The sequence below is a fragment of the Myotis nattereri genome (genome assembly GCF_964212035.1).
Source record: "Myotis nattereri genome assembly, chromosome: 11".
In the NCBI taxonomy this organism is placed as follows: domain Eukaryota; kingdom Metazoa; phylum Chordata; class Mammalia; order Chiroptera; family Vespertilionidae; genus Myotis; species Myotis nattereri.
The window spans coordinates 78,276,212-78,301,931 of NC_138086.1; the positions used below are offsets into that span (position 1 = coordinate 78,276,212).

At 50.0% G+C, this 25,720-nt stretch overlaps 1 protein-coding gene across 4 annotated transcripts in view; it reads right to left on the reverse strand.

Moving 5' to 3' along the window:
* Positions 1-25,720, reverse strand: part of ELMO1 (engulfment and cell motility 1) — a 392,644-nt gene that overhangs the window by 11,707 nt on the left and 355,217 nt on the right. For all 4 annotated transcript variants that reach the window (XM_081102184.1, XM_081102182.1, XM_081102183.1 and 1 more), the window contains 3 exons: positions 8,926-9,089; positions 5,702-5,814; positions 2,688-2,795 (listed from right to left, as the gene is read on the reverse strand). In XM_081102184.1, the coding sequence (XP_080958310.1) occupies positions 2,688-2,795; positions 5,702-5,814; positions 8,926-9,089 (385 nt within the window). The remainder of the gene's footprint in view (positions 1-2,687; positions 2,796-5,701; positions 5,815-8,925; positions 9,090-25,720) is intronic.

Below are 25,720 nucleotides of genomic sequence, written 5' to 3' on the forward strand. Positions count from 1 at the left end.
TCAGAGGGCTGCTCTGATGTTGGAGCCACAATCACGGCTGCTTTTAATCCCGGCGGCGCAGAGCAGAGGTACAAGGCTCGGCCACGGTGCTGGATGATGGCACTCAGATCTTTGTCCTACCACTTAGTAGCCATGTGACCCTGAACAAGTCACCTAATTTTCCTGTGCCTCAGTTTCCTTATCTGTAAAACAAGGGCAATGGTATCTACCTCGTCAGGTTGTCAAGAGGATAATTTAAGGTTCTTGGCACAGTGCCTGGCATATAGTAAGCCCTCAGTACATGTTATTTGGAGTTGTTTTCATTATCAATAATCAGAGTTCATTCTCTCGGTAGACTGGGGATGGGAATTACTCGCCGAGCATCACAGACCCACATCGCCCACTTGGCTTTGCGGTCTCAGCCGCTCCTCTCGTCTTCAGTGATCGGCTTCATCGCCTTGTATGTGGGGGCGCCTCCTCCTCCCGGCCCCTTTGATGTGGGAGTGCAGAGCGATGGCCTAGATTCTCTCAAAGGGAGGCACGGAGGGGCCGGGGCTGAAAGGCAATGCAGTCTAGTGCTCGTGGGGGTGATGAGGGCCTGTCAACCTGGTGGGGGGGTGTGGGGCGAGGGGATGGAGGGAGATATGGGTTTTTAAGGACCCTATTTCCTGTCAAACAAAACGAATATGGTAAGAGTAACTGATTTCCTAAACCTTCAGGGATGGAGACAGCTGCAGAGTCTCCCATCCTCACCCACACTCTGTAGGAAGAGGATTCTGTGACGCTTCGATGCATCAGAACCTCAATGTCCAGCACTGATTAACTTAAGGGGCAGAAGCCAATGTCCCCCTTGGTCTCAAGGCAGGGCCGTGTCCCAGGCATGAACGATGGCACTGGACATTCACTGAAGGCCTGGTCATGCCTCTGGTGGAATGACGTTTCTGACTTTTAAGGGCTCCAAGAGAAAGGGCCGTTTGGCGCCAGGCAGAGTGTGTCATTGGAACCGCATGCAAACCAGGCAGCAGGCCCGAGGCAGCAGACTTAGTGTCCGAGGCTGGGCCTTCTCAGCTCAGCACATCATAGCTTCACTTGATGTCATTACATGAATACACCCTCTCTGGACAGATGTGCACACAGATGTGCTGTCTCCAATGCGCACACACGCGCGCACACACACACGCGCGCGCACGCACATACCTGCACACCTATGGGTTCTTGGTTTAGGGGGCAGTGGATGGGTCCTCATCCCTAGAATCTGATTCAGCAGGTCTGGGAGTGAGGCCTACACTCTGCATTTCTAGGAAGTTCCCCGGGGATGCTGGTCCCAGACCCATCCTCAGAGCCACGGGTCCAGCTTGTCCACAGTGGGGTAGGGAGTGTTTCCTGAGACTTGAGGGAGGGTCCTCATTACAGACAGAGGCCCAGGTGCCCCACTGCAGGGGCACAGGCACCGCCCCAGGCTCTGCAGCGAAAGGCTTCCATTTCCTTCTCTTCCCATGAACAGTGCCAACAACAGCGTTGGGAGGCAGTGTGCCTATGAAAGGAGACTGCGTTCTGAGCTAATGACACTACAAAGCCAAGACTGCCCCACTTTTGAGCTGGAGGAGGAGAGAAGGTCCCGGCTGTCTGACATATCAGCAGAGTCTGACTGTGTCAGGATTTTCCACTCCTGGGCTATTTTCGCCTTCGATGCCATGGGCTTCAAGGGAGGCCAGACAGACTTGACCTCCGTGGGCCCCGGGATGACAAGAGGTTAGGTGCAGGCACTTGGGGGTCAGCGCTCCATCTGGGACCCTTGGATAGGACTCATTGCAGGGCCAGTGTGACTTAGAAAGGCTGCTTACAGTGTCTTCATTTTTCTCCTTCTTTGATTTCTCTTCCTGGGATACCTTCTGAGGCTGTGTTCATTTCGTCTCATTTCTCTCTCAAATTAATTCATTGGCTTGTATACTTTAATGTTTCTATAATCCTCCCTTTAATGTGTATACTTAATAGTGCCTAAGAAAACCTGTAACCTGGTTTGGTGTTGGGCTAAAATAATCTATCAAAGTACTGGTTATTCAAAATGCATACATTAAAACAGACGTCTTACAGAAAAAGCAAATAAATACAACTAATATGTATTTCAGGGAATATTTAGGAAAGAATAACATGCAGACCACTGTAAATTCCCAGTGTCTGTGCTTCGTCTTTGGAGAAGTTGGGAAACAGAGGCAGAGAGTACCTTTTCTAGACAAGGAGCTTAAATGCGACAGCCATCTTTGTGCCGTCTCAAGGCTGTGCTTAGCTGCTGCCTCCTCCGGGAAGCCCTCTTTGATTACTGCAGCATATTTGGGTCTGCCATTAGCTTTGCATCAGATTATGGGATACACTGGACTATAACAAGTAAATGTGGGCGGCATCATGATTATTTCCGTCATCAGGAAAGGACAATGGACAGAATCGGGTTCATACCGTTCCTGCTCCCTGAAACAGCACCTGGGCAAGTCATGTGAAAGCAGACGATGGAACCCCAGGTTCACACCCTTTTCCGCCTTCCCTGTCCAGTCCCCAGCACGAAGCCACGAAGGTCTTGTGCCTCCTGAGGACGCCCAGGCCAGGACTTACGGCGGTTTATGTAGGCGGATGGATAGCTTTTCTGCATGATATTTAGGGACCAGGAAACAAACAAGACCCCCACCTCCGGCCGCCCGCGGGAGGGCACTTACGCTTGTCCTGCAAGGAGTCGTGGGGCACCTCTCCCTGAGGACTCTCCTCCAGGTCTCCGTAGTGCAGGACCTTGTGGTTGGGGGAGAGCCGGCAGTACCAGAACTTGTCTGAGGAGGAGAACACAGACACAGGTGAGGGGCCGGGGTTTCCCACGGCCCTGCCAAAACACTCATGTCCTGACAGCACCGCCTGGAGAACAGGCCATGCGTCCGATCGGATCTCTTCGGGGAGGAATGGGTTCTAAGTTCTTGATGGCGACCAGGAGGGGCGGTGGGGACATCTGTTCCCCCGCTGAGAAGCAGGGACAGGGCTCAGCCACGCTGCCCGCACTGCAGGGAAAAGCAGGAACAGGGCAGGTCCCCGGGGCAACGTCTGCTCATGTTCAGAAGCTACTAGAGAAGAGGGGCTGCTTATCAGGCTCCAGGAGGCAAAACCACCATCTTCCTTGCCTAGTTGCCGTCGATGTTTGTTCCAAAACATGCAAGAGGCTAACGAGCTTGACCGCAGCAATATCTGACGTAACGGCTGATGGAATTTCCTCCGGCCGGAGGCTCACAATCTCTTGACCCGACCTCGCTGGTCAGCCCTTCTCTTGTTCCACGGAAGCTCCTCTTTCTCTGTCTACACTAAGATGCTGGGGAGCAGAGAGCACTGCGCATCACCGCTGTCAGCGATGTGCCTGCTCCTCCCCATGGAAGAGGAAGTCTGGGACAGACGGCAAAGGGGACCGAGAGGCTGGGAGGCTGCTCTGACTCCTGAGAATCAAACGCTGGTACTCGGCCAGGGTCTCCCGCGGGATAAGGGCTGGCGGACTGTGCGCTGGGAAGACTGGTGGCACCCTGACTGGGTTATGTCTGCCTCGAAGGTAGAGCGGCTCTAAGGAAAGGCAGAGGCCCAGCTCCGACCAGCACAGCGCCCACTCGCGGGGGAGACGGTTTCAGCGTCAGCCGCCAGCGGCAGCTTGATTAGCAGTCTCTTTCATGGTAAGAAAAGTGTGTTTTCTTTTCAAAGCCCAGCATGATGGTACCAGCTCCTCAGTCCCTCTGGGCAATGAGTGAGTGGACTGTGTCACTAACCGCAATGAGAAGAAGCAGTGAGAACACTGTCAAAGGTAGTTTACTAGCATTTAAAGAGAAAACAGGAGTTACTACAGAGGCCTCCCAGTCAATTAGGAATTTAGGACATTAACAGCCATCTCTTCCTTCCCCAAACTCCAAAACTAAAGTATGGAGACAATTCTCTCTTTCTCTCTCTCTCTCTCTCTCTCTCTCTCTCTCTCTCTCTCTCTCTCTCTCCCTCCCTCCCTCTCCCTCTCTCTCTCTCCATCTCCATCTCTCTGAAGGATCAAAGGGAAAAGCTGGTTTCAAAACACACAAGCCTGGGAAGGTCTCCAGGGCTGATTAAAGCTGTTCTCAGAGTCACGTGGCTCATTATGGAGCTAATAACCACTATGATCATAATTCCCGCGGTAACGTGCGACAGACCTTCATGTGAGGATGGAAATACTCTGTGTCTGCTCCATCAAGCGGATGAAAAGAAACTGTACATTTTATTGAATGTTAATGAACTTGGCCAAAGGCGGCTCTACGAACAGGGTAGTTTATTGTCTGTCTTCACCAGCCAGGCTGAGACGAGTTTGGGGCTGGCCCCGGGCCCTCAGAGGAGATGACCACAGTGAAGAAGAGCTACCACTGTTGAGTGCGACAGGCCGGCCAGTTCAGGGAGGCACAGGGCCCAGCAAGAACAGAGTCCTGATCCCCTCTGCTGTGGACTCAGCCAACATCTCAGTCTTGGGCACGGAGGCCACCGCTGGCTGCTGGCTGCTAGCCGCTGGCCCCGGGGCCCTGCAAGTCTGTGTGTGGGAGGCAGAGTAGACACTGCTACTCGGATTTTGGATCTCTCATAGCTTAGCTGAAAATGTGGCGTCTTCAGCAGGCGGTCTACTGGCTGCCTGAGGCCGACCTTTCCAAGTCACACAGCGGGAGGGACCCCAGCACTATTTTCAAGGGAGCCGTCATCTTTCAGGCAATGAGATACCTGATTCCTCTCTGAGTGCAGTGATGGAAGTCGACAGCTGAGGGGCAGGCCATGGGAATGTCACCCTGCCTGCAGGTCCTCCGTGTCACTGGCCACTCTTCAGAAGGAGAGTCCTGTGTTTCGATTCAGAATCCTGCCTCTCTGGAGGCTGCTGTCTCCCTTCACAGCAGAAGATGACCCCAGAACCCCAAATCCTTCTCCAGGTGGTTTGGCTTCACCAATGCTTTGGAGTCCCATAGACCTGGGGGACACACTTGGCCCTGACACACCAGCTATGGAGTCTCATACAAATGATAAAAACCTTAGGGCCTGGCTGGTGTGGCTCAGTGGGTGAGCACTGACCTATGAACCAGGAGGTCACAGTTCCATTCCAGTCATGGGCACATGCCTGGGATGTGGGCTTGATCCCCAGTGTGGGGCGTGTAGGAGGCAGCCGATTCATGATTCTCTCATCATTGATGTTTCTATCTCTCTCTCCCCGTCCCTTCCTCTCTCTGAAATCAGTAAAAATACATATAAAAACAAAAGTAAGGGCCATGGAGCCGCTGGGACATCCTTGCTCTTCTGTGACTGGGGGTGACATGCTTACCACCTCAGGGCCTTGGCTCCCTTATCTGTACACTGGGTGCAGCCCAGGAGCTCCTTCATCGGGTTATCGGGTTATCGTGAGGGTGAAATTCATGAATGTAAGTTACACCACAGCCCGGCACGCGGTAAGCTCTCAATCAACACACGGTAGCCCTTGCTGAACCACAACTGCAAACTCATGGTATTACGTGGCCCAGAGGGCTCTTCAGCTCTGTGGAGCCTCTGGAATTCTGGACTTTGGTTCCCCTTGGAGTGCACAGGGTATCAGAGCCACAGGGATTGTGATCCTGTCCGAGTTCCGTGCTGCATGGCCTCCCTTTAAACCAGCGCCACGCCCCTGGGACTCCCACAGGGCAGGTCCGGGTTGGAGTGGCCGCAGCCACCATACCTTGCCTCCGCCGGGAGTTGAGTTTCCTAAAGCAGGTCCCTTCCACGAGGCGGTTCAGACGCTGCTGTTTGATCAGCTCCAAGATTTCTGGCTGAATCTTCTCCTTGAGCTCCCTGTGAAAATAAACACATTCAACAGCGGGCCTGAGAGACAGGGCTTTGTGGTGGGGGGAGGGGGGGAGGCAAAGAAGGCAGCGGAGAAGGGGGTGCAGCTACATCTTTTCATGAACATCCCAATGCCCCCCCAAGCTGGGCTTTAGAGACTTATCTGAGAAGGCTTATCTGTTACAATAACACGATGGATCCTCTGACATTTACAGAATCCCCACAAAAGCACTAGCCACTTGAGTGATGTTTTTCTAGACCAAAGTGTCCCGAGAAATTTCTTCTCTTGCTTTACAAAGACACACATAAACTTCTGCAAAAACTCATGCAGCTCTGCTGTGCTGATAAATCTCTGGTCACATCCCCCCTCGCCCCAAGTCGGTCTCAGAGATGATATTTGCGATCTGATCAAACAGGGACCTCGGGCAATGGCAAGACGACTATTCCACAGCAAACGCTGAGTCCCGGGCAAACCTCGGAACCATGTTTTGCTTTCGCTGCTGTCACCTGCAGATGGGAACGATGCATTGTCCAGGGTTCTAGCCCAGAGAGACTGGGGTGGTGATGGCATGAATTAAGGCTCATTTGCATCCTGTCTCCGGCTAACAATGTAATTTCCTTCTACGTGCGCTGGGCTGTGAAGCTACCTTGACAGAGTTCAATGGATTTTTAAATCCATTTTTAAGAGCAGAGATCTTTTTATCATGGGGATGTTCAGCGAGTTGCTCTAGTGGAAACTGGGCAGGGAGACCCAGAGGCCAGCCCTCAGGGCGGTGCTGAAAGTAGTGATTAGAACGCAGACCTAGAACTCAGAAGGCTGGGCCTTCAATCTAGGCTCTGCCCAAGGCGAGCCTGTCATGCAGCCCATCTAAGCCTCAGCTTCCTCATCTGTACAATGGGGATAGGAATGCCTTTCCTGGGAAACTGCTGTGACTCCCAAAGGAGACAGTGTGCGCACAAGGTAGCACTGAGTTTGCTTAGATTATGTTCTCCAAACACTCCGTGTTCGACAGGAGCTGAGGCTCACACACCCTGGGCTTGCTCTGAGCTGTGGGTGACCTGTCTTCTGTGGTGTTCCCTTCCCAGGTGGGGAAGGCGCAGTTTCCCTGGCTCTGGTTTTGACAAATACTCCTCTCGTTCCATTTAAAGGCCTCGTAAATCATTAAAAAGAGGAGTAAATGAGGGAGGGCCCGGATGGTGTGGCTCAGTGGTTAAGCGCGCTGACCTATGAACCAGGAGGTCATGGTTTGATTCCTGGTCAGGGCACATGCCCGGGTTGCGGGCTCGATCCCCAGTAGCGGGTATACAGGAGGCAGCCAGTCAATGATTCTCTCATCATTGATGTTTCCATCCCTCTCCCCTCTCCCTTCCTCTCTGAAATCAATAAAAAGATATATATATATATATTTTAAAAGAGGTAGGCAAATGAGAGTGTGAAGAGCAATTCCAAGCCTCGCACTGTGACAACTCCAGGTCCAGGCCCAGGAGGCAGACAGACAGACGGCACCCCCAGGCTGGTGAGATTCTCTCCTGGACCGGGGTCTGTCCTCTGAGCTGCTCCCCAGTGTTTGTCGAGAACAGAGGGTGGCGGACTTGCTCGGTGCAAGGCCAGAGAGTAAGCCCTGCAGGCTTCGTGGCCACATCCTGTCTGTGCAGCTACTGGACTTAACCGCGAGGCCAAGGGAAAGCGGGGGGCGGGTGTCACTGAGCTTTTCCAAAGACACTGGGCGGCATTCCCCGCCCCTGTGCCCGACCTCATCCCCTGCAAATCTGCAGCTCTGCTCTGCGGCTTCTAAGGTGACCTGGGGTTTGAAAAGGAATGCCATGGCTTGGCTACTGTCTTTTCAGACCTGTGAGCCTTTTTGAACAGCATCTTAATCGTGCATTGGCAAAGGGATTCTGAGGTAGACGAGCATGAGCTGAGGGATCAGCAGGCTGGACTTCAAGTCCTGGTTCCCCCGCTGCTAAGACAGGCCTCAGCTGCCGAGACTACATCCTGGTCCTCGGATGGGGACAAGACCTGCTGATCTCACAGGGACGTGAGAAAACAAAATAGAGGTGCCAAGCGAATTGCCAAGCATTAGACATGTCAGATATAGAAGAGCCAGTAACAGAAGGGAGGCTGAAAGAACAAGAATCAGAAACAGGGGGAGAGAGAGAGAGAGAGAGAGAGAGAGAGAGAGAGAGAGAGAGAGAGAGAGAGAGGTTTAAGATAGGCTTCCCAGTGACACCTATGCTGTGAGTTGCCTTCGCACAAAGCTTAGAAGAAGCTGTGTCCAGCAGAGTGAGCATAAGCACCAAGTACCTTCCTTACCCTCCCCCCCACCCCCGCCCCATTTCTTTCCCTGTAAGTGACAAGGGCACCAAAACTGCCGAGCTCTTAGAAAGGGACAGGGAAGACACACGGGCCAGTGCTAAGAAAAGACAAAGCAAACCAGACAGCCTTCACGCCCAAGGTTCAGCACGGGCCAGTGCTAAGAAAAGACAAAGCAAACCAGACAGCCTTCACGCCCAAGGTTCAGCACATCTTACAGATGCAGACACATGACATTAGCGACTGCTGCTGGAGGGCTGTGATGCCAAGTCCTGTAGCGAGGGGCCCCGCCTCTCTGCCCCGGGCCTGCAGCTGACAGTCACAAGGGCAATATGAAGTGATGCCGAGCGGAGCCAGCAGGCAGGGAGGAGGTGGATCTCGCCTCCCAAGCGCTCCGTCCCTCCCACGCACGCTGCTTGAGTGATTTTGCTTTAATTATCACGGGCCTCACTCTGGCTGGGCCAGTGCAGCTTGCCCCTCAAAGGCACCTCCAAAGAATGTCGCTTCATGAGCAACAAAGTTTGCTCCCAGTGGTAGGAAGGGACCCCAACGTTTCAGCTACATCCTTACAGGGCTCATCAGTCCCTGGGCCACGTCCTGGTTTAGATCCTTCGACCAGCACCTGCCCACCTCCCGCTCAGCCCGCCCTGCCCAGCCTGCCCAGGGGCTGCTCGGACGCCTCCGAACGTCTCTCGTTGGCCTCCCGCAGAGAGCTCCCAGCGCAGCCAGGCTGAGAGAGACTTTCACTCCAGAAATGGCCCGTCAGAGCCCTGGAGGAGGTGGAGTGGAGGTGGTGGGTAACTTACAAGATCGGGCGAGACTGGAAGTCCTCCTGGTTCATCCTCTCAGACTGGCGGATTTTCAGGATCTCGGTGTAGCTCAGGTTCTGCAGTTTGCTCTTGAACTGGTCCAGGGAGCTAGGCTTGGTTGTAAGAGCTCTCATTACCTGCTCCTTCACCACCTGCATTACCTGTAGGTTAAAGGAAGACCATGATGTTCTGGGGTTGACCTTGTCCATTCAGAAAAGTCTCCAGCTAAAAGCTCCCTGGCCCTGTGAGCCCCTTTGCGTGCTCTCTGCCCAGACCTTGAGCGTGCTTTTCCCAAGAGTAAACTACCATTGCGCACGTCTCCCATTTTCTTTGGTATCGTTGGAACCATGGGGAGGAGCTGGGTTGGGGCTGGGGGCAGAGAGGTTTGATGTGGGAGGAGCACTTCACTGGATCCAGACATGATGTGACTGCTACCAGACCAACACTATGAACAACACACATTCAAGAATGAACGAAGTCCAAGCAACAGCGAGACGTCCGCATGAACATTCTTTTTCCCCAGGAGAAAACCGCTGAGACACGATGAACTGGAAGTTCGATTGGCATCAATTCAAATGAATATGAACCGATATCCACGACCCACCCCTCCCAGATGCTATCCCCATGTAGTTAAGGCCCGAGTGTTCATACAAATGATGCTTTGGGATCATACAAATGCCTCTTTGAGGTCTATTATATTAGAATAGACATATCCTCCTAGAAACCTCAAGAAAAAGAGAATTACATGGTAATTTGTGCCCCAGGACAGACCCGGCCCATAAAGAGGCAAGTGCCCACTGCCTCTGTCAATGTGGACTCACCTTCATGAGGGTGCAGGCAGCAGGCGAGGCCAGCAGACACAGAGGCAGAGGTCTGCAATGATCGGCTGCTGCTTTTTATTTTTTAACCCCCCACTACAGCTGAGAACAACTGTTACTGTTGATAAGGGAACTGCTATGCGCTGCATATGATGGTAGGTGCTTTAAATATGTTCCCTCTTTAAATCCACTAAGGTCTAGGAGGTAGTTATTATCATTATTCCATTTACATATAAAGAAACCGAGGCTTCGAAAGAAACATGAAGTGACTAGTTCAAAATCAGACAGCTGGTTGGGAGGTGGATGAGCTGGGATTAGACCCAGGCTTGCCAATACTCTACTATCCTGCTGCCCAGGGGTGGCTTCGGAACTTCGTGTAAGAGAACATCCCAAGTGCAGGTCCACTACATGCTAGATCCCGTGCCAGGCACAGTGTGCCTATCGCCTCAGTGAGAGGAGGCGTTATTATCACTATTTCAAAGGGAAAGAAACTGCTACTGAGAAAGATTGAGGCCTTGTCCAAGGTCGCAGATACCCAGCTGAATCCTAAGACACCAATAGCCCGATATGGCGGACACAGCATATACGTCATCACGTGAACAGTCCCGGGGCAGTGCTCACCCTTGGTCACTATAAATGCGACCCCAGCCCACTCCTGACGATCACTGCTCATTCACTGTTCATGTATGGTAATGACCCGTCACTGCCCATGGACAGTCCCACCAAGATGCCGTCTGCATGGAATCTTATTGTCACGGAGGTGACCATCTCACAGCATGGAGACGCTGTGGCAAACTGGAACCTCCCCATCACTGCGAGGCGATGGCAACATCTCCGCCTCAGCACACAGCAGGCAGCTGAAACGCGCTCCCAACATTGGCGGCTCCTAGAACCTGCTGAGCTCTGCCCGGTGGTACCTCCCCTCTGCAATGGTGCAGGCGCTAAGCTGGCTGCTCACTTTCTTTCTCTAAGTGTACACTCTCTAGTCACCCAAGGACCGTCCAGCGGTCTGAAGGGTGTAAGGGGCACTGGGAAGCAGACCAGGAAAGTGAATCCTTGGCAGCAACATTAAAAACTATTACCCATCAGGCCAAAGTATGCCCACAGGCCCAGGAGTCCCCTAAGCCAGGGTGCCAGGTATCTACACTCTTTCGTCATCTGCATACCTGTTGCTAATATGCCCCTCCTCCTCCCCACTCCCAGGAATCCCTTGTCAACTGAAAAGGGCTCTACGGAGGGTAAGATGAGTCATAGGCATCTAAAAGGATAAAAAAAACCAAAACAACTTTCCAGTGCTATCAGCCCTCATTTTGCCTTATAGTCTTTGGGAATCCAAGGCCATAGTACGAATGCCCTCCACAAGGTAACATAGGCATTTCCATAGGGGCTTTCTTGGCAGTGATATATCTTATCCCCAAAATGAACCTCATGGCAGGAACCCCAGGAAACTACAGAAGACAACTTGAGAGATGACAGACCTGTCTCACTCACTCGCGGCTGCTTTCCCAGTAGGTACCACCGCTCTCAGAGGAGCTGCGTGCCACGCCTGCCCTGTGCCATGCTGCTGGGACAGCCGTGCAGGGAGGGCATCAAGGCAGCTCACCTTCAGTCCTGCCTCCCGAGTCTTCAGGCCATGGCTGGCTCACCGCCTGAGTGTAACACAGCTGGCCAACAGCTTACATTAATTGAACGGTATTGATAGAAACTCTTCTAAGCATTATTTCTGAAGCCAACACCATAGACATTACTGAGTCCTTATCGTGCGTCTACACTGGGAATTCAAAGATGAATAGCATATGGCCCCTGCCTTCTGTGAACTCGTGGTCTAACAAGTGAGCTAGACACGGGCAAAGCTCATTACAGCACGAGTGAGGGTGTGATGGACAAGACGGACTGATGGGTGCGCTCGGCAGGTGGGGAGGCTTCTGGGGAAAAAGACATCATCTGGCTTTGCAGGAAGAATGAGTGTCCAATGGTGTGGAAACAGATGACAATCTGGGAACATCACATGAGCCACGTCGAACCTGGGCTGCAGCTGAACTGGAACCATTTACATAATCACTGTGTCATGTCCCCAGCACAACGGCATAGGAACACTTCCAGCTGACCTTCCACCAATCGGTTTCTTTCTTTTCACTCCAGCAAACTGCTAAGTTTGGGACCTTCACAAATGCTGAAATGGTGACCATCGTATACCATGCGCTTTACATGGTGGTCTAATCTACTCCAGGCTGATCTCCGACCCTCTGCTGTTTCCTGTGGGGGGCATCTCAGGCACTGCCCCTTTTCCCACTCAGAGAAACTCAAGAGTTGGGCCAAGGGCTTGATTATCATCTCCCAATGTCATGTGACCTCCTGGTGGGAGGTACGACATCACGGAAGTAAAGATCAGTGGTTAGAACACCAGAAACAAAAAGTGATTTTTAAATAGAATCAGGTTAAAGCTGGGAGAATTTTAAAGGCATCTCCACTTCTCACATTTTCCAGATGGGGAAATGAAAGCTCAAATCGCCAGGTGACCTCCTACTTACTGTGTTTCCTTAAGGGACTGTCACAGAAATGACCATCACCAGACCACCTCCCACTAGCCACCATGGTCCCCCCACTGACCAATCAGCATCCTCCCCCAGGCTTTTCTGACTGGGCTGGAGGCGGAGCTGAAGCAAGCTCTTTCCCCTCAAACTGAGAACTGGGTGTCCCTTAATTGGCGGGACAGCGGAAGATAATGATCGCTGTCAAGAGAGTCAGCCAGAGGAAAGGTAGACGTGTGTGTAGGGGTGTTCGTAATGGTGAAGCCATATTCACCTACAACGTCGGGCCAACCCTGGCATTGGGTGGTTTGAACAGGATTCTCATCACTTGCAACAAGAAGTGCCTACAAATACAACGAAGGCCAAGAGGACACAAGCTTACGGGGCTGTGGTTGCCCAGATCCAGGGGAAGAACAAGAAGAAAGCTGGGTAGAAAGAGCACTGCTACTTCAGTAAGAAATGACTTTAGAAAATCATCATTCTATTCTCATGGTTGTCCCTTTGCATGGAACTGATGATAATCCCCCAGGCAGCTCCTACATTTATAGCTTGTGCTTAAAATCCGCTGTAAGAACTTCCTTCCTCTAGCTTTACACTTTGATCCCTGCTATATGCAAGGATCCGTAAGTGGGACAATCCTTTAAGCTCCCCACAATCGCTTATACTTCAGTTGGAAGAAAATAGAGACCGTTTCCTCTGAGCAAGTTGATAGAATAAGGGGAAGACACCGTGAGTGCTCCTGGCCCCAGGGGAAGGGATGCCAATGGTGAGTATGCAGCACAGAAAGGAGGTTTGCTAGAGCCAAGACTGGCTTCATCTACTTTATTCACAGTGCTGCTTGGCTATGGCCCCAAGAACCTCTGTGGTCACACGGTGTGCCAAGGAAAATGACCCCAGCAAGAGATGCCATTGATTTTTTAAGAAGACCAAACAGTTATCTAGGTCACATATTCTTCTATTCCTTTGCAAAGCATCTTCTACATGAGCTACAGTTAATGGCATGAGACCTCTGTTGATGCTCCACATGCGTGATGTAAATCAAGATGCTCACACCCACCATCCTGAACTCTGTCCTTTTGGAAAATACCAGACCTTTTATCATTGTTTGCAAAGCCCACGGATGGACGATGTTGAAGAGGCATCAGCAAATCAATGAGCTTGAAAGGTCTTACTTATAGTGTGTGCTTTGCACAGACATCAAAGAAGCCGTGCTCTTAAGCTTTGCACTCACTGTTGGAACCGACTGATCATTTCACCAATGTCTGCACGGTGCCTGCGGTGTGTTTCTGGGGTTCTCCGAGCACGTGTTCTCTGAGCTAACATCACATGTTACCAAAGGAGCCAGAGTCCCACAGGACCTTGTACTTTAAATGGAGAAAGCCTCTGGTCTCCTTAGAAGATGGGGTTAAAGGTGGATGTGCGGGGATCCCTGAATAGAACAAGCATGCTGGTGCAGTCGCCTCGGTCTCCACGGGGGACTGGTCAGGATGCTCAGGTGCCTTATATAGAATGGTGTAGAGTGCATGCGGCAGCCCTCCACATCCATGTTTCCACAGCCCGTCCAGGGGATTCGGATGCGCACTCAAGTGGGAGAACCCCCGGTCTCAGCCAGCATCCAGCAGCACCTCTGAGCCCTCAGTGACTGAGCATCTACAGTGACTCTTGTCAAATCACTAGAGAGGAGTCAGGGTCGTTATTGGCGTACCTGTCAGCCTACCTCGGTTGTAAACCCCCAGAGGGCAGGAACTGTTTCTTATTGTATTTGTGGACCATAGTGCTTAATACAGAATTTTCCAAACTGTAATAATGATTGATACGTTCGATGCCAAAGATGCCTTGGCTCCCACTTAGCATCTCTAGAATCAACAAATACGTCATTAACAGAGTCACAGGACCGGTTTACAAAGCCTCCATGTGGTGTCTGAGGGTTCCCTCCCTGGCAGAGGGTAATCTGAAGCTGAGCGAGGGTCTGGAGAAGTCACTGCAGCAGCCGCTACTGAGCATGTCCATTAATGGGGTTTCAATGTACCCCATCCATGGTGCCCATGAAACAGATTTGTCTTCCTAATGAAGAAAAAAGGCTGTGCTGGGGAAGACAGGTACCAGCACAGCCCAGCTTAGAGATGACTCCTGCAGGACAGATTTCACTGCTGGGCTCCAGGACTGGACCATTTTTCTTCCCAGGAATGTTCCTTACATAAACCAAAATGACTGACAGCTCCTGAGGACCAAAACATTGGAGGGATCCTGCCTGGAGAGTGGGTCTAGGAAGAGAGAGCCCGAGTGCTCATGTGTAGGCAGGATCACTTCCCGGAGGCCGGGGAGTACTTTGGGGGGCTACTCTCCAAGGTTAGGAGTGGGGAGATGGGCCTTGCCCAGCAAAAGTAGGAGAAGTTCAGGTAAAAACCGGCGACTCACCTGCCATGGACAGTTATTGTTCCAGATGCAGCTGTCAGTATCCCCCACCCGCTTCCCGCCCAGAGGACTTTAAAATTAGGACAACTTAACATTTGGCTCAGTGGTTGACTGTTATAGCCCAGGTGGTCACAGTTCAATTCCCGGTCAGAGCACATGCCCAGCTTGTGGGCTTGATCCCCAGTAGGGGGCATGCAGGAGGCAGCTAGTCAATGATTCTCCCTCATCACTGATGTTTCTATCTCTCTCTCCCGCTCCCTTCCTCTCTGAAATCAAGAAAAGTCTATTTTAAAAAATTAGGACAACTTCTGGAAACTAAAGAGGGTTTTACTTTGTAGTCTTGCCACAATTGGGAAGTCAACTGCCAAGGCCAGTCCCTGTAAAGGAGAGATTTTGCCGAGTGGTGTCCAGTGCATTAAGTGAAAAGGAGTGAAAAATGAAAGGTCTCTGTGGGCCCGAGAAGCGGCATCTAGGTCTTCTGTTTTATTATGGGGCAGGTGGCACGGAGCAGAGGTGGGCAGACTCCTTTAAGGGCCATCAGTGTCTGCTGCAATGGCTCAGTTCTGCCATGGTGGCGAGAAAGTGGCCACAGACACGGCAACGAATGGGCGTGGCTGTGTTCCAATTAAACTTGATTTAAACAAGCAGGTGGGGGGCTGGACTTGGCCTGCTGGGGTGCTGTGCCAGCCCCTGCTGTGGAGGAAACAGGCCTGGCTTTAGGGTTGGGCAACACTCATGTCCAAGTCCCTCCATCACTCAGCTGGGCACTTTGTCCAGCTTCTCTGAACCGGTTTCCTTCGCGCCACAGCGAAGGTGACCATCTTCAATCAGGACGAGGAGATGCAGAGCATTTACCCCGAGGCATCATACCCATCACCAGGAGGCTCCCTGTGACCACCGTCCGAAGGTCAGCTGCCTAAGGACAACAGTCCTTCTTGCAGGATGAAAACCACCTCATGACACGAAGGTGCTTATAGGCGCAGGGCAGATCACGATTATATTTAAGCTGCACTGAGCAGAACTGATTCCAACAGAGGGAAGAGTTATTTTTTATGAAGCAGCATTCTCAGCTCAGTGGCTGCAGAGCCTTGCAGGTACTTCCCTGCTCCCTCCTGCCATACCTCCTGCTGGGGTGTGAACAGTGCCCACCGGAGGGGAGGCCCCGGCTGGCTCTCCAGGGCCCTGTGGGGTCAGGCTGAATGTAAATGAACAGAAACTGTTGGGAAATCAGAGGCTCAGCTCAACAGGGTGCAACCTCCAGCCCCCTCTCCATTTCAGCATGTGTCCTCAAGGCCCAGATGCATTTGAAACATTTTGTTTATTAACAAAAGCAAAAGAGCTCCTCTGTGTTTCACAAAGGACAGGGTCTGGAGGTGGAGTGCAGTTATAAGGAGAACTCTAGCCACTTACTGCTCCTGCCTGTGTTTCTCTGGTGGGTCTTTCACAGCCTTCTGAGCCCCAAGCTCCCAGGGGCATCTGTGTGAGGGGGTGAGGATGAGCTCACTCAGAGCCAAAGGCCAGTGCTGCCTGTGATGTGGGCAGGGAGGCCACTGTAACTGTTCCTCTCTAAGATGGCATTTCTGAACCCGGAAAACCTAGGCTTGTGCATCGCAGCAAAGCTAAGATTACCCAAGAGCTGAGAGGAGAACAGCTCACTGCAGGCTTAGCGTCTGGAATGCCAACTGCTGATCTCACAGCCTGTTCTCTGGGCACCAGATCGCTGATGATTGTAAATCAACTCGCAGTAATATCAGGTCTTTGGAAAACTATGTATCAATGATCAAAATCATGGAACCATGTGGGCTTGGGGAACTGCGTGGTCACCAAAGTTGGGGATTTTGCTCTGAGGGTCTCAGTTTCCAGGGGCAGTGTGATGTGGACTCTCTTTTGAAATATCTGTTTCTCCCACCTACTCCTGTCATTGTCACTGACCCCTCTCTGGACCCCTGCTCCACCACCTGTCCTGGTCACCCAACAGTTTCTGACTTCAACTCCACCCCCTCAATACCCTCCTCAGAGAGGCTGGGTTATCTTCAAAATGCAAATCTCATCACATCATTCATTTGCTTGGCCCCCAAACACGTATCTGTATATTCAATGCAACATTATTCATGGTAGCCAAGACAGGGAAACAACCCAAGTGTCCTTTGACTGATGACTGGATAAAGAAAATGTGGCACATACACATAATGGGGTATACTCAGCCATGAGAAAGGAAGGAAACTGCCATTTGTGACAACATGGACAGGTCTTTGAGAGCATCATGCTAGGTGAAACAGGTCAGATGGAAAAGAATCATATGATTTCACTCCTATGTGGGATAGAAAGCAGAAAGCAACAAATGAATGAACCAACCAAACTTACAGACACAGACAACAGTATGTTGATTACAAGAGGGTAAGGGGTGGGGGAGGATGAAGAGGGTAAAGGGCGTCAAATACATGGGGACAGAGGGACACTAGAGTCTGGGTGGTGAGTACACACACAATGCAATATACAGGTGATGTATCCTAGAACTGTACACTTGAAACCTATATAACCTTATTAACCAATGCCAACCCAATACACTTAAATTAAAAGCCCCCACGGCAGTCTAGCACTGCCCACAGGGGAAGACCAGCCTCACTACTGTGACCACATGGGCCCTGGAGGCGGCTTTCCACCTCCCCCTCTAGCAGTGCCTTCTACTCGGCCCCGCCCCTTGCGCTCCAAGATCTGACCACACTGAGATCACCAATGCTCTGAACTCCGCCCTGTTTCTTGTGCTCTTCCTTCCACCTGTGACTGACACCCTCTTTCTAATACCTGCTCATTCTTCAAGTTGAGACATCCTTCCCTGACCTGCTGCCCACCCCAAAGTTGGTGTTATTACCACCTACCATCCCATCATAGGATTGCACCACAACATCATGCATGGTGTCCTCTTGTTTACGATGAGATACAGAGCATGCACAATCAAATCATGCCCTAGGTATTGAGGAAACATCCATTTGTGAGTGGTGGACTCATCACATGATTGAAAAAACAGTCTCAGAAATCGGTTATTCTCAACCTCTGTCTATAATAAAACTGAAAATGTGCCTTTGCTTGGCTTCCTCCCTACAGACTGTGATCCCTGTGGTCTGGAATGGGTTCTGGATGCTGACTATGGGAACATTAACCTGAAGCTGGGGCTGAGGGCTCCTGATCTACACAAGGAGGCGCGAGAAGGTAGGAAGGAGTAGTATCTTCTCCACTCCAGGAATAGAGAAAAGGGACATGTTCCCTTCCCCCCAAAATCCAGTGCAACTTGAGGCCAAGGAGCTGAGACCTCAGCTTGTCGCCACCCTCAGACCCCTGGACAGTGGTGTCCTGGAAAGGATGCCTGCTCTCACCTGGGACAGTCAGAAAGAAGGCCAGGAGACCGTGTCCACTCGAGGCATGCTTGGTCAGGTCCCTGAGAAGCCACTGCCCCCGGGGGCCAGACCACTTTCCCTAAGCTGCTTCCCACCAAGGCAGCCACTATGGTGAGGACATCTGCCTACCTGGACGTCCTCGGGTAGGGACCTGCTTTAGCAAAGGCAGCACCGTCTTCCCATTGAGCCCCAGTGCCTTGGGCCACAATCAGCACTGCTGTTCCCAGACACAGGCCTGCAGCTGACATGCCAGTGCTGAGTGGACGAGCCTGGGTGTGGCAGCATCCAGAGGTGACTTCAAACCGACCCTGAGAGCAGAGCAGACAGCCCTGGAGCAGCTAGGAAGGAAGGAGCTGCTCAGCACCACCACTGCCCTGGATTCTAGTGGCTAATAAAATAGGAATCAGGTGGCAGGTGGGGGGGGGGGGGGCGTGGTGCTCAGGCAGCTTTGAGCATCTTGACAATCTGATCATAATCCACATTGAGAGTTTTGAGGGCTTAGCCATTAGCCCCCCAAATAGCTCATTATACAACGCCTGACCCAGTGGTTCGCTAGCATTTCGAAGACTAGGGCCGAACTGCTGAAGATCAATGGGTATGGAGACAACTTCCCTCTCACTGTCTTCAGCATCTGCAGGGAGGTGAGGCCCAGAGAGGAATGGGAAAGGTGAGGTTTGGGCTCGCTGTCTTCTCTCTGCAGCCTGCTATAGCTGCCTGCTCCTCACCAGGCATTTTAATTTAAGGTTCAAGGCATCTTTATGGCCAATAAAAAACCCAAAAACCTGTCTACCAGCAATTCATTTTAAAATCAATTAGAGCTGGGACGGCTGAAGATCAATGGGTATGGAGACAACATCCCTCTCACTGTCTTCAGCATCTGCAGGGAGGTCAGGCCGGGAGAGGAGATGGGAAAGGTGAGGTTTGGGCTCGCTGCCTTCCTTGCAGCCTGTCCTTGAGGGGAGAGGCCAAGAGCTGTCCGACCAAGCTTCCTTTCCCCAGGGAGCCTAACTAACACAGCCATCAGCCTAGGTTCACTGATGAGTTCATAGAAGGCCCTGGGCGACCACAGGAAGCGCCTCTCTCAGTGTCTGAAGAAGCTGGCCTCCAGCAAGCAAAGTCTGGGCAAACCAGGCTAGTGGTTGGCATTTAATCCACAGCTTGGAATAACCAACAGGTCAAGCAAGTCAATCAAAATATGTGAGCGTGTATAGTGAGAGAGGCTGAGACAAAGGGGGCTGGTTTTCTTGCAAAGAAGTTGAAAAAATCTTCCAGTAGGGCTCAAGAGGACTGGGGGGAAATGGCCACAAATCTATATTATAAAAAGCCAGTGGCCCTAACGCCGTAACAACCAAACGACCGGTCACCATGAAGTGCATGGAACACCTCTCGTTCCCTCCCTCGCGGCCCATAGGCTCTGCTTCACTCGTTCATGGGTAAGACTTGAAAAAAAGGAGTGAATGGTAACTGTCTGCTCACATTTGATCTCTTCCAGTGTGCCTCAACCTCTATGGATGGTGGGATTTTACCCAATTCATCTCTCTATGTGTCCAGCATCTAATACCAGTTTCATACGTATTTGTAGAGTGAACAATTGAACAAAAAAAAATGGACAGGAAAGTATCAGTGGGCACAGGTAAATCAGCCTCAAATTACTCTAAAATTAGTCACTATTAAGAAATAAATGAAATGTCTACTGTTTCACATGGAAGGGGAAACCCTAACCCACACATTTAGGTCTCCAAGCATGCTTTGCATAAGCTATTAAATAGTGACAAATGAAATGAGACAACCTGCCCCAGTGGAAGAGAGACTGGATACACTTTTCATAAGCAGACTGCTCAGGCAAGACCAGGGGGAATTTGGGTGGGAGAGGCAAGACGTGGCTCCCAAAAATTAGCTCCACCACCAGACAAGACAACTCAGGAGAAATTAGAATCATTACTGTAGCAGGTCACTGCAGAAGGACAGGGCCACCAAAATAACTCGTTGGTGATGGTGTTCAGCAGACAGACTGGGCAGGGGGATGGCCACACAGTGGGACTTAAAATTTATCAGTGTCCTCTGCTCTGCACTCTGATATACACAGGGAAGGACTGTTCTTGCTCCTCTCCTCCAAATATTCTCCGTTGAGTAGTCATCCAACCAGTACTGTGGTACTTTAAATGGAGAACCCTGTGTTGAGAAATTTAAGTCAGCGTGGTATGCATTTTAATTTCTAAATCAACTCACAATCAACAGACTATCTTAAGGGTAACTGTGTTTTGATTTTTTAAATTTGATCTAAGAAGTTGCCGATGCCTGGTATTGCCTTCGAAGTGTTAGATGCACATATTCAATCCTGCATGAGCTCAGCTAACGTTGATTAGGCATCTTATGGGCGCTAATCACTGGGTAAATGCTGGCTATGCCAAGAGCCAGACGCAGAGCTCACCCTCAGGAAGCTCAAGGTCAGGGAGGGGGAGGAGGCTGTAAACTGACAATAACAGTAGATCTTAATAAGTGCTTTTATGGGCATGGCTGCCAATGTAACTTGAGGACAGGGAAAACAAAGTGATTATTAAGCACAGCACGGATTTTTATGCGTATAGATGTAGTTCTAGTCCTACCCCATTGCTCCAACGACTGCGCTCCTCACAGTGTACTGAAATTACGTAATCACTACCGTCTCCCAGTAGGCGCTTGAGTCCTTTGAAAGAAGAGACTATACCTTATTTATCTTTTTATCACTGGTGGATTTTATAGTGTCTCGTACCTGGAAAATGTCCCCCTCAGTCCAGTAAACCAAAGGTCAACGAGATTTTATTTCCAAGTTACATGTTAAAATATGGTTTCTGGGGAGGCTTATAATGGCAGGGGTCGAATGCCTGTGATAATTTTCAGCAGAGGGAAAGAGAGGGCTTGCAGAGGGAGCAATGATGGATGAACTCTGGTTAGCGCATTGCTCCAGCAGCGCTCTGCTGGATCCCTCCCCGGTGGTTGTAAACTGGGACACCTCATAAATCCCAGGCTTCTCTTTGCCATGGTCGGTTATTACTGTCCCAGGGCAGCAGCACACTTTCCCAGCTAAAGTAACTGCGAGCCATTTATTATCTTTAAAGGAGAACCTGTCAACCACTGTAGCCACAAAGCCCAGACAATTAAAGGCCTTGATTCTGCAAAATCCCGACAGTTACTTCGTGGTTTAGAGCTGATGTGCCCAAAGTCTGAAATGGTTCCTGTGTTTTTCCACTCCATGCCTCTTCCTCTCTGCTCATTCACTGCACTCCTCACAGCTGGATGAAGGCAGCTGTTCCCACAGTTTCCCGAGATCTGGGTCTGTGTGCTTTCATCTGAATGTGGTCCCTTCCCCTCATGATGGGTCCTTGGGAAGAACAGCATAGATGGCAATTATACAGCATATATACCTCCATTCCTCTGTTCCTTGCCAGTGGCAGGCATCACTAATCCATCACGGCACATTTTTTTTTTTTTTCTGATGAACCAGGGACTCTGCGTCCATGCAGCCACAACCAATCAGTTGAGTTTGGGACTCACAAGAGCACCCATCCTCCATCTCTGAAGGAACCCATCTCAGTGAGCAATAGAAAATCTTACCTAATACATATTTGACCTTTCAATAATTTTGGATTAGATTTTCTTAAAAGTCCTAGTGTCCCCTCATGAAATGTCTTTGAGGACTAGCCCAAGTCCTTGCAGTGTGTGAACTTGTGTGCAAGTTTTGGCGTGCCACAAAAGGACAGCACCCCAATTAGAGCCAGGGCATTTTCTCCACAGCTTCAAGATCAAGGTGTCTCTTCCTCACTGCCCCACCCAAAGAACAGAAAGAGCAAAAAGGATGCCAAACCAACATGGTGCAACAGGTGAACGAAATGAGAAGGAAAAACAAGAGATGGGAAGTACACAAGGCAAGATAAATATTACACGTAAAACCTTTTCCAGTGTGAAATTCACTTGGGAAAGAAAAAGGAAAGCTATAAATGCTTGCTCTCTTGGCATAATATCTTCAAAAGGAATGTCTCAGGCTACCATACTGTTACACGTGCATTCTGCCTGAAGGTGACTGGGCTCCACACGCACGTTTATCAATGGTGAGAACCAAAGCACAGGGAGATGATGCAGTGTATGAGGAGGTCAATAGCATGCCTTCCACCTGACCCTGGGTGGACAGCAAGAAACCAGACCCGAAAGCATTCTCTAGTGCAGACCCCGGCTCTGCCTGAGTTAGGGTACCCGAAGTCTTAGTGGTGTTTCTAAAGGAGTCCCCTTTCTCAAGAGCCCACCTTCCGAGCTCCTATCAGCCTACTTTCAGCTATTTGTCTTTGGCTAACTGGGTTTCTAAGATGGATCTGCGGACTGCTCACTCCCCGCACATCATAAATCAGTGCCAAAGTAAACAGGCTCCAGCCCCAGCTGAGAATACAGCAGCTTGGCTCATCCCCGACACCTAATGACCCGCATGAGGGATGACTGTTGGGTAAACACCGCGCAGAGAATGCGAGTCAGCTGAGAGAGCAGTGCCTTGGGCGGCACACCTAGGTAGGCGGCGTGACAAATCTGCACGTTCGGATTGTTTCAGACACAAAGTAATTTTCCGACGCTGTGAAGCTTGCTAGCATTTATTTAAAGTGTTCACTTGTGAGAGGGATAAAGTTTGGGTTGTTTAGTGGGTACATCCAACAACTTCTACGATATTGGCTAGATGTAGCTAAGCTGCAAAAATTCTTATCCACTAAAGGAAACCATATGTGTAGGTTTGTTGGTAGGTTTGTTAAAAAGAACATGAAAGGCCCTGGATTACAGGAAAAGGTGCCTGCCATGTCTATGTTTTATTAAAACATGCTTTACAAAAAAAAATGACATGCCAATAGAAAATTGTCCTGTGCAAGTAGCACATTTAATTATCTGTAAGATTAATGTTAGCAGGGATTGGATAAATCACAGGGGAAAGACAGGAGAAAGTTGCTGAGCCACATCCAAAGGGCTTTTTGGAAATTATATGAATATTAATAATAGAACTGGTAAGGGACAAACCCTAAGGTGGTTCCAACGTATATACGTACCCATAACAGACCAGGAGAAAAAGATAAATGAAGTTGAGAGAAAACTGGAACACTGGGTAGTAACTAAATGGGTCATATTCTTTCACACTTTATTATTTTGCTATATTTCCTAAAGTTCTTTAGCAATATAGAGCAGAAACACATGAGCTTTAGAAACAAGGAGATCTATGGTAACTTACTAATCATCTCTGAGCTTTAATTTCCTCCTCTGTACAATGGGGCTAATACTTCAAAACATAGTTAGGAGTATTTAGTCAGAAAATGCAAATGAAAGTCCCTAAAATAATTCCTGACATGTAGTAGGTACTCAATAAATTTTAGTTTCCCTCTGTTTTTCTACACATTTAAGGCTGTATCACTTCTACCTTCTGTTGTAGCTTACTCTGTAGATCTCTGTTAAGCTGTGAAAGCTTCTCAAATTCAAGATTTGCCTGCACATCTTCCTCCACAGCACCGTGCAGTCTGCTCAGCAAGAGGGCAACAAATGCTCCCAGAACACATGTCTGAAGAACTCAACCCATCAGACAAGGGATAGCACAGCATGTAAAATATGACCTGCTGGTTCCCACAGCTCTATTAACACAGTGATCACACTGGTGGGTAATTTATAAATGCACATCTGCCTCATTCGTTAGAGTGGCTTCCTCAAGGGAGACCCTGGTCATAGCAGGCACTCAATAAATATTAAATGACAGAATACTTTACTGCACCTTTGTATGTGTTTGGGGGACTCTGTTGATGTTAAAGACTAAAACTTACTGCATCAGAGAAGAGAAATGTCAATAAGGCTCAGCAGGAGAAAGAAATGTGTGAAAACATTTATTTCAGGGGAACTCTTATAGAGCTTTTGGTGACAAAAGAGCCCAGAGATGGAGGTGAAAACTGCGGAATGTTTCTATTCTTGGGAAAGCAGAAAGAGTTGAGTCCTGGATACAGAGAGAGTGTGACCAACCTGAGCAGAGGATACTGCGGAAGATGAAGTGTGGTTGTCCTCACCATGGGCCCCCCTCCCCCCTTATGATGACAAAGAATTGGGACAAATAAGACCACATACGTGCCAATAAATAGTAACAGAGTCTAAACAACAGGTGTGCTGTTAGTTCTGCCTTGGAGGAAACTCTCTGGGGCAGGGGGGGAGTGAGACAGACAAAGAATGGTATCATGAGAAAAATATTTTTAGTGAATAGAAATATTAAAAGGAGCCTGCGGCCTGGGCTGATGTGGCTAGGTTAGTTGGGTGTCATTGCCAGTTTGAGGCAGCCAATCTGTGTTTCGCTCTCACATCAACGTTTCTCTCTCTCCCTTCCTCTCTCTCGAAAAATCAATTTAAAAATCTTTTTTTTTTTTTTTTAAAGGAGCCTGTGTGCTTCTGGGTACTGCCATTGCTGGCTGGCCTCCTGCTGACTTATGAGGACAGTAAGTCGTGTGGTTGCGAGTTAACTCCTCAGTCGGACGGCAGTAGTAGAGGAGCCTCGATGGTTTCTCCGCATCTGACCTGGCAGATTAGAGATCTGGATGGGGTTTTAAAGCCCCCTGTCCTTTTTAAAGCAGGGATTATTAACTCGGTGCTTTTCAAATTCCCGGCAATTGTGTCATGGTTTGTGAACATGTACATGAGTGTTTTTTCCACGCCCAGGGAAGCCGTGGCTTTCACCGGGTTCTACAAGTTGGTCTTGAGGAAGCCACAGCGGCCACTGACTGAAAGGGCAGCATGAGAGAAAGAACGATGCCTCCAGAGCAGAGCCTGCATTTCCAGCTTTGAGCTACATGCTGAGGCATCTACGGAACGTCTTCTCCTAGATGTGTCCCATCAGCCCTTTCGCACACCATTCTCACAACTCAGCTCAGCTTCCTTTAAAACCACTCCTTTCACCCGGCCGGCATGGCTCAGTGGTTGAGCGTTGACCTATGAACCAGGAGGTCACAGTTCAATTCCCAGTCAGAGTACGTGCCCAGGTTGGGGACTCAATCCCCAGTGTGGGGCCTGCAGGAGGCAGCCGATCAATGATTCTCTCTCATCACTGATGTTTCTAGCTCTCTCTTCCTCTCTGAAATCAATAAAAATATATTTTAAAAAATGTTCAAGGCCTTTTGCACTTGAATTTGCTTTTGTGGAATAGGGATGATAAAACCCATAGCGAAATAAAAGTAAAACAGCAACGCCTATGGACTGTAAGGTGCTATACAAACCAGAAACGTCTGCCTAAAATGCCTGGTAATAAAAGGCTCAGATGAAACACCTATTCTTGGTCATTGTTCAGTCCTGCTCAAGACACCAGTCCTATTACATGTGCATTTGAAAGAAAACTACTCAACAACATTGCTCGGCATGTTTAATTTTGTCCTTAGGAAACAGGAGGGGGCATGATTTTAGAGTTGAGGATGCTCCTTGGGGAGGGAAAGCAGAGGTAAGGGAGGCTGCCACCACACTCGGCCCCTGGTGTGTCCCAGATGTGCGCCCTCGGGAGCAGAGAGGAGCCGCTCAGTCCTGCCAACCCCCTCAGCGCGGTACAGCATTCATGAGGAAGGACACAAAGCCAACCTGCAGAGCCAGAAGGCCGATGCCGTTTTCC